The sequence below is a fragment of the Poeciliopsis prolifica genome, unplaced genomic scaffold (genome assembly GCF_027474105.1).
Source record: "Poeciliopsis prolifica strain line A6 unplaced genomic scaffold, Auburn_PproV2 SCAFFOLD030, whole genome shotgun sequence".
Lineage (NCBI taxonomy): Eukaryota > Metazoa > Chordata > Actinopteri > Cyprinodontiformes > Poeciliidae > Poeciliopsis > Poeciliopsis prolifica.
In genome coordinates, this window is record NW_026562405.1 from 2702508 (window position 1) to 2711002 (window position 8495).

At 34.5% G+C, this 8495-nt stretch overlaps 1 protein-coding gene across 2 annotated transcripts; it reads right to left on the minus strand.

Annotated features, from left to right (window-relative positions):
• Positions 1-2114: 2114 nt before the first annotated feature.
• On the minus strand, positions 2115-7817 carry snrpc (small nuclear ribonucleoprotein polypeptide C). 2 transcript variants are annotated; one of them, XM_055050003.1, is made up of 6 exons: positions 7702-7817; positions 6831-6873; positions 6163-6271; positions 3873-3932; positions 3571-3675; positions 2115-2592 (listed from the first exon to the last, which is right to left on the minus strand). In XM_055050003.1, exons 1-6 carry the CDS (start codon positions 7707-7709, stop codon positions 2471-2473), a joined length of 447 nt encoding a protein of 148 aa, XP_054905978.1. In that variant the 5' UTR covers positions 7710-7817; the 3' UTR covers positions 2115-2470. The 2 variants fall into 2 exon arrangements, with proteins under 2 accessions (XP_054905978.1, XP_054905979.1); XM_055050004.1 differs by having other exon boundaries at positions 3571-3672; positions 7702-7815.
• Positions 7818-8495: the final 678 nt, after the last annotated feature.

Below are 8495 nucleotides of genomic sequence, written 5' to 3' on the forward strand. Positions count from 1 at the left end.
GCATGTTTGCAAGCTGCATGTTTGCAAGCCATGTTTGCAAGCTGCATGTTTGCAAGCCCTTTAAGAAGGGCTTGCATGTAATCTATGTGGTTCTCTGAAGATCAAAATGTACAAAAGGCTTTAATAGCGTCTCTCAAAAGTTAGGTGATGTTGTGCACAGCCATGTAACTGCATTGTCTTTGTCTTAATTTCCCTCCATTCTGAAATTGGCAAACATGGTGTAAAGCATATGGATATCTCTCCTCAACAAATTAGTTCCTCTTTTATACGTGGCCTAGAAATTTCTTAACCCACAGAGCCATGAAAATGTCCTCTGGGTGTGTGAGATACAAAGAAATTTGACAGTCCATGGAAGCACAGAAATCAGTCACTGCACATCATTCCAGTGTCTTGGCTGCAGTTGCAGAGCATCATGACTCTCTGGCTCCATCTGTTGAAACCATTTTATAGTTAAAGGCGAATGTTTGTGAGCACACTCAACCAAGCATAGAGGAGGGCACTGAAGTCTTGGAAGGCATTGTGCATACAAATGTCATCTGGGATAGCGATTCATTGGCTGCAGATGATTCTTACATAACACTTGTAATTCTTCAAACATGCCTGGCTGAGTAGATTAATGAGGGGTTGGGCAAACATTCTCATTTATCTGAGGCAGAAATATTAGAAATATCCATCTGTTTGCTCTATTTGCCAGCAATGTTCACTGTGATGCACATTTTGGATGTGGGCACACTCTGTTCAGGTCAGAAAACTATCACAGGAACTGTTTTAAACCCTTTAATAAGGTACTTACATTCAGTAAAACTTAATTATGTGATTATGTTGGGTTCAAACTAATCACATTTATGACTGAAAAGCCTGAAAAAAAGCTAATCTTTCAGCTTCACATTTACCAGCAAAAAAAAAAGGAGCATAATTTTTTTGTTGTGACAAATAGGTGTAATGAGCCCAAAACTTTCAGAATGGTGTGGCTTTTTTTAAACAACTTGCATGACGTAACACAGTCAATCCTCTGTATCTAAAGGCAGAGATGAGCTCTGGATGCATCAGTTAAACAGCATCACTTTGATCAAGCTTCACCTTTCTTCCTTTTTTTTAACCCTCCCTCTCTTCTTTGAGAAAAAGCAAACATTGTTTTTCCTTCTGAGTGATGTAGTCAAGTTCAGTTTTGAACACACCTTTTAATTCTGTCAGCAGCTCCAGAGTGCCTCCAACTGCCAAGTAAGAACTCAAATTTCTGGGACGCAGCATTTTAATGCTACCTGCATCATAAATCAATGTCTCTACAGATACACAGTAATGCCAACATTTGCCTTCAACATAAGGAAGTAAAAAAATGAAAGCAACAGTAGCAAATAATTTGGAACCCTATAATAAAACCCACAAAAAAATCAAGAATTTCTCCAAAATAATTGCCAAATGTGAAAGTCTTTGTTTCAGCTGGGATATTTCAAACAGATTTTATACTCTCAAATGTTAATAGCTTCAAGTTTCTTCTTGAAATTCCTTTAATGAAAGAACAGAGAATGATCGAGAAAGGTATGAAATTGAGAAGAGAGAAGCATAAACCCAGAGGTTTTCTGATGGTAAGTTAGTGTGAGTCCTTCAACAGATGAAATTTGAACAGTAATTTTAGTGAGGAACAATTTTCTACTTCTTAAATGGCAAAGTCCTGTTCAACACTCAAAACAAGAACAGAAATCTAAAGTGAGTTTACACATATTCTATACTAAACCTACAGATCTACAGGTACATCTTAATAAATTAGAATGTCATATTTAAAGTTCATTTTATCATTTGAATTCAAAAGTAAAACTTCCATATAACAGTGATACATTTCAAGTATTTCAATTTTTTATCATTTAATCTAAAGAAAAATGTAAATTCCTTTTCTCAACATTTGATGAGAAAACAGTTTTTTTTTGTTGAGGGTGTCAACAGTTATTCAGTCTATGACTGAATAACTGTTTGGTTAATTCGATTATGACACCATTCAACACATCTGGATTTCTTTAACTAAATAGCTGAATTAATGACATTTTTGATGATAATCTGCATTTATGAATTCTAAGGTTTCTGGCAAGACAAGCCAAAAATAAATAAATAAAAAGAAAAATTTTCAAGCATTGTTTTATTTCTAAACCAATGGAAGTGATGTACAAAATCATTTAAAACCACAACAAAGGGGGAAAAAAAAGAAGCAACTAACATGAAGTCAAACACTCACATGGGTGATGAACAGTTTGTTTGTGTAGGGAGAGATTATTCTAGGTTCTTAGATTGACTCAAACCCAGTAAATAAATATAAGACAATAAGAATTCTAATAGAAATGACAATTATAAAGTAAAGATTATTTTCCACCTGGAACAAATGTGAAAGTTGCACTGAAATCTTTTGTTTTTTTTTTAAACATCTTCCCTGGACAGTATCTGTTCATGGCAACAATGAGAGCGCAAAGTCTTCTTGGCTTTATCTGTCTGGTCGCACCATGCCTGGCCTGACGGGCATCATCATGGGACGAGGGTGGCGCATCATGTGTGGAGGTCCTGGCATCATTTGCATGGGTCCTCCCATCGGTGGCCTCATGCCTCCTACAATAGAAAATGGGACACAGAGCTGAGAGGAGGCTTTACAACAACTCAGCTATATAAAGAGTGATAATTTTACAAACACTTAAAGGGGCAATTTTATGTATTTTGCAGGCACACTGTCCTGTGAAATGGCACCATCAAGTAACTTAAGTTGCAATAAAAATGCTGGACATATCAAACATAACTAAAAAGACATTTGACTTCCTAATTTAACACCTTGACTTTCGGCCTCCATCATTTTAAGAAGCTCCTGCTCTTTCCTACACTATGCCTTCAGGGCAAAATCACAACATTGTTCCTTCACTAAGGCTTAACAATGTTTTTGCTAACTGAGAAGTAGCTCACATGAGTAGCTCAGACACTCATACGAGTAGTTTCACCAGGTGTTTAACTGATGCTAGTCTGGTGGAGTTGAGTGGGGAAGTTAAGGCCGAAGATTGGAGACGGCAGCTCAGTGGAAAAAGCAGCTCTTGGTGAGACTAAGCGTTTTGCACACCTAAATAGTTACCATGGAAGATTGAAAGATTCTTAAAACATTCATGAAAGAATCAAAGCAACACAGTTTTTGATTAGGAAATAACAATTTAACATGATGTAAAGCCCCAAAATGTGGATTTTACATAATACTTTCCCTCTAAGAAATTGCCATCATTTCACTGTAAACGCATGAATAAACATTGACTTATTGTACACTGCAGATCTGTGCTCCTATAAGCTTTAGGCAACAGTCACATCATGCTGTACTTTATTAATCAAACTGCAGAGAAGCATTAACTGCATCCTGAACAATGGGCTTTCTTATTATGACCTTTTCCAATGTCTTACTCAGTAAACACAGTCTTGGCTATTATGAGGAGATGAGAAAGATTTGCAATCCAAAATTTCACATAAACAAACAAACAAAAAACCTGTGGTTTTTCAGGGTGAATTTAAAACCCTGGAAAGGCCAAAGGCACTTCAAAGGAAGGTGCTCCTTACCAGGTCCACCGGGCATCATTCCATGAGGCGGAGGCCCCATCATAGGCATCATTGGAGGGCCTCCCATTGGCGGTGTTGGTAGCATGCCTGGCCGTGGAGGTCCTGCTATGCCACAAACACAAAATATTACAGAGACACGGCAACATATGTGAACAGCACGTTGCAAGATTTGCTAATATGCTGCTGTTTGATTAAAATGACACTGCCTACATTTTCAAAATTTTAAAGAGAAAGCAACACTATGTATTCATTTGAAATATTTTTTTACTTTAATTCGAAGGGATCTGAAATGACAGACTGACCTGGAGGAGGACCACCAGGAAACGGTGTGGGGGGAATCTTTCCCTGCTGAAAAGCAGCCGCTGTTGAGTAAGAAAAGCAAAATATATTAAAACACAGAAAAGCATCAAACAAATGATTATACGTAAAGAACACAATGTCACTGGCTTGTGTCAAGATTTAATGTCATCCATAAACTACACACAGAATGCAAACAACAATACAGCCAAATGCATGAGGCCTTTAACATTTTACCATTGCAAATTCGTCATGTAATGCTATTGTCTGCAGCTGCTCTAAGTGTGGGTGCAGAATGAATGACATTACCAATAAACCAAAACATTGAGGAGCAAAGAATGATCTTTTTGTTGCAAAGAAGCATTTCATCTGCCAAATGTCACATCCTCACTTATGGCCCAAACTGTGCATCAGCTTTGCATTACATGTGCGGATTAGAGGTTTATAATCTCAGAGGGGGAGAAAAATAAGCTGTGATGGAGAGAGAGGCCAGTGTTTGAGAAAAAGAACTTTGAAATCCCACATGTGGAATATGTAACAGGCTTTTACTGTCTACGGTTGACCACATGACTTATACCAAAAAAAAGCATGCAGCGCTCACATTGTAAGAGGGAACATGCAAGCAAGATAAAAATCACTAGTACATTTCTGCCCCTAGAGGTCAGTTTCACATACAAAAAAAAGCATACAAAAAAATAAGCATACTATGATCTACTTTTAACATTTCTGAATCTTCTATAGTTAATATTTAGAAAATCCTACTCATTATTCAGTAAAACATTTTTACTCCTTATGTAAAACAAAGAAATTACTAAGGCTGCTTTTTTAAAAATCTCTACTGAATACAATTTAAAAAAAAAAAAAACTTTCATCTTTCTTAAAGAATAAACACATGGAAGAGGGTTCTATAAAAACCTTTTTCAAATACAGACGCAGGTTAAAACATTGATCCTTCAGTGAAACCACAGATAGACAATTCTGCAGACATAATTGTTAATCCATGCTAAACATTTGTGAATGATGCTGTTGAGTAGGCCTAAAAGCTAAATCACCTCCAACAAGCTGCACACCAAAGTTATTTTTCTGCAGTTCAAGTCAAATTATAAAAAAAAAAAAAAAAAAAAAAAAAAATCAACTCAAGTTGTATAGACTGATCATAGACAAAGTGTTATATTCTCAATCTTTATTTCAGTCAAATTAATATTGTCAAACAATATTAAACTGGAAATATTAATCTGAAATTCTGTTTCTACATAATAACATTCAAATTACATAAGACAACATATCAGCATTCATACATATAGCGCTCAATCCTGCTATGTTATCCTTTTTTCAAGAGCAATTATACCTAGCACACATTTTTCTTCCACTCAATTTTCCAATACCGTGCCTGGATACAGCACTCTGAACAACCATCTCTTAAGAGGTGATCTTTAGTGCCTTATCCTCCTTGTGGAACGCATCAGTAACCGTCTCCTGGACCAATACAGTCAGAAGTCTTACCCATAATACTATAGGTTATGACAAAAAAAATGTCTGTGCGATAAATTTCATTGGTCAATGTACTTCTCCAATTTTATGAACTGATTTTTAAATTTATTAGCTGGAATAAATAAATCACAATAAGCACAATAAGTGTTTCACATTGTATTCAACAAGTTTCTATAACATACAAGGTTTTATTTTTAAAATGAATCACAGATGTTTTACGGTATTCTAAATTACACACATGCAACCAAAGTGTATGTCTTAAATGTTCTATAAATAATGTGCTTTCCTCTGTGGAAATGTTATTAGGGGGTGATAAATGCATAAGACAGCCAATCTGTGTGAAAAATGTTACAACAGTTAAGAACACTGATTCAATTTTAAGGCAAAATTGTATCAATTTTATCTGTTTCCTTCTGTCAGGAAACAGACAGAAGGCAGGCACACATAACTCACTATGGCTAAATTAAAAAAACAAAACAATAAAACCTAAATATTGACAAGATGTGTGTGTTTTATGAGATGGAGTAAGAAATTAATTGTGATTCAATTTAACTTGGATCACAATTCTAAGAAAGACATATCAGATCTTGGCACCCTATTCAAGAGTGCATACTAAATAAAGTGGATTATTATCATTAGAAAATGATGTGCAAATAGGGACATCTTGATTATATAATTGGAAGGCTTAGCTTTTCCATATTTATGCAAAGCATTTTAGAACAGAGTAATCCAGAAATATTATACAATAAATAATTAGCTACTTCAGAAACTAACGTTAGCTAAAGTCCAGAGACATTTACTTACTTGTTTTATCAATCAAGCTCTGCGCCTGCTCCTCCATCCATTTCTGGTAGTAATCTTTCACATTTTCTTTGTGTTTTCGGCCACTGCAGTGAGTCTTCCTCACTGAAGGCTAAGACAGAAACAGAAAAAAGAGCTGGTTACGTTTGAGCAGAATGTTGTGAAATATCCTAAATACTCAATGTGCTACATAAAGAAGGCAAAGGCCAGAGTACATTTAGCTTGTGCGAATGTTTGTTACAAGCAACTATAATCTGTTTTCCAGAAGCCATTTTTGGATCGTTTTGCAACTTCAGCTTAGGTTTCTACTTGAGATGTGAGGAGGAAAAAAAAATCTATCATATGTTCACTTTCAGAGGACAGTTTTGCATGACTCAGATCAGCTTCATTTATCAAATTTTGTGACAAAATAAGGAACTTGGCTTGTTTGCAAACTCTTAACATAATATGTATAAATATATTAAATTCAGAAGGAACAAAATAAGAATGAACTTTAAGACCACTCATATGTTCTTCACATGATCAACTTTATTGACAAAACAAATATCCCAATTAGACATACATGGAGAATAATTTTTCCATCAATTCATGACTTTTTATAGATTGATAAACTGGTACACAGATTTGTAAAAATCTAGTCAACAAATTAGGTAGAAACAATTGTCACTTACCGAATCATGTGTAAGGTATGTGTCACAATAGTCACAATAAAACCTGTGGAATAAACAAACCAAAAAAAATGTCTTGTGAATAGAAACAAAGGCACTGATGTCTAAATCAAAATTGCATGCCAACATCCAGATGCATCGGAAGAAATAGAGGACATAATTCACATCTGCATTTAAAAAATTTGACTATATACATATTTATACATATTTGTATGTCTTGCTTGAACTTTACTCTTTATAAATATTTCTTTTTCACTTTATACTCTTCAAATGATCTTTTTGAAACTATGGCTTGTTTCTAGGGTATGCTGGCTTGAATGTACAATTCTATTGTGTTTCTATTGTGGAAATTACTTGTTGGGCTCTGAATTATTTAGAAAAAACAATCTTTTCTTGCTGCTCTAAATCGTTCGATGAAAAAATGAAATGACTATTAAATACTACAAGATTAACTTAATACTGGCTCTAACCTAAAAGGCAAATTTAAAAGTCCGAAAAGAGCAGCATATTTTGTACAAATAAGTCATGGAAATGAGATGAGTTGAGATCGAAAAATAGCACAGTTACAGAATGGCTTGTGTGAAGAAATATAAAACAGTTGCTAAAATATTACGAAATAATTATCTTTAGCGTCCAAAACTACTTATGTTTTGTTGTGTTTCATAGATTTCCTATAAAGATAACCGTTTCCATTGAGTGTCGTTCCAGCAAATAGACACATCCCAAACAAAGAAAGATCAGCAAGAGTTAAAAGATTTCAAATGTTATGTTTGCACAGCTCGTGACTCAGTAAGAGTAAAACATAAGCATTATTCCGTCTGAACTAGGAGAGATTTAATACCAAATAAATAAAACCACACATTTTTTAACTTACTTCGGCATGTTCTCCGCAAGCTACGTTGAGAGCGCGCGGTTCCTGTGTTCCCAAAAACCCTCTCGACCCGCTATGAAAGGCGGAACACAGACAGTTCCGCTGAAACATCGCGAGAATTCGGTATATTTTACCATTATACACACACACACACACACACACACACACACACACACACATACGTATGTATATATATATATATATATATATATATATATATATATATATATATATATATATATATATATATATTATATAATATATATATATATATATATATATATATATATATATATATATATATATATATATATATATAAGGGCTGTTGGGCCCAGTCATGTTAACTAATAGGTCAGTGAGAGGATGCCACAGAATTTTAATAGACATTATCAAAGCAGACTCTATTTTATTATGATTTTAATGTGAAAGATTCTATAACAAATCTATCTACATAGAATAATTCAAAAACCATAGCTGAATGACTGTGACATTTAAATCATCGAACAGTAGTGAACATAAATAAATAACATAATATAAAAACGGATAAGGTTCTGATGGAAATTACTTGTTGGGTTCTGAATTATTTAGAAAAACTATAATCAGGGACGCTTGATTTAGTTATTATTATGCAGTTCAAAAAATTTAAACACATTTTAACTTCAGACGGTGCAGCAGTTGTGTCTTAATATACTTTATCTATTTTTTAACATGCTGAGAAGAATTCTATTTCTAAAATATATACTAGGTGCACTATTGGCATCCACACCCATAACTGCGACGTCACTAAAGCACACGA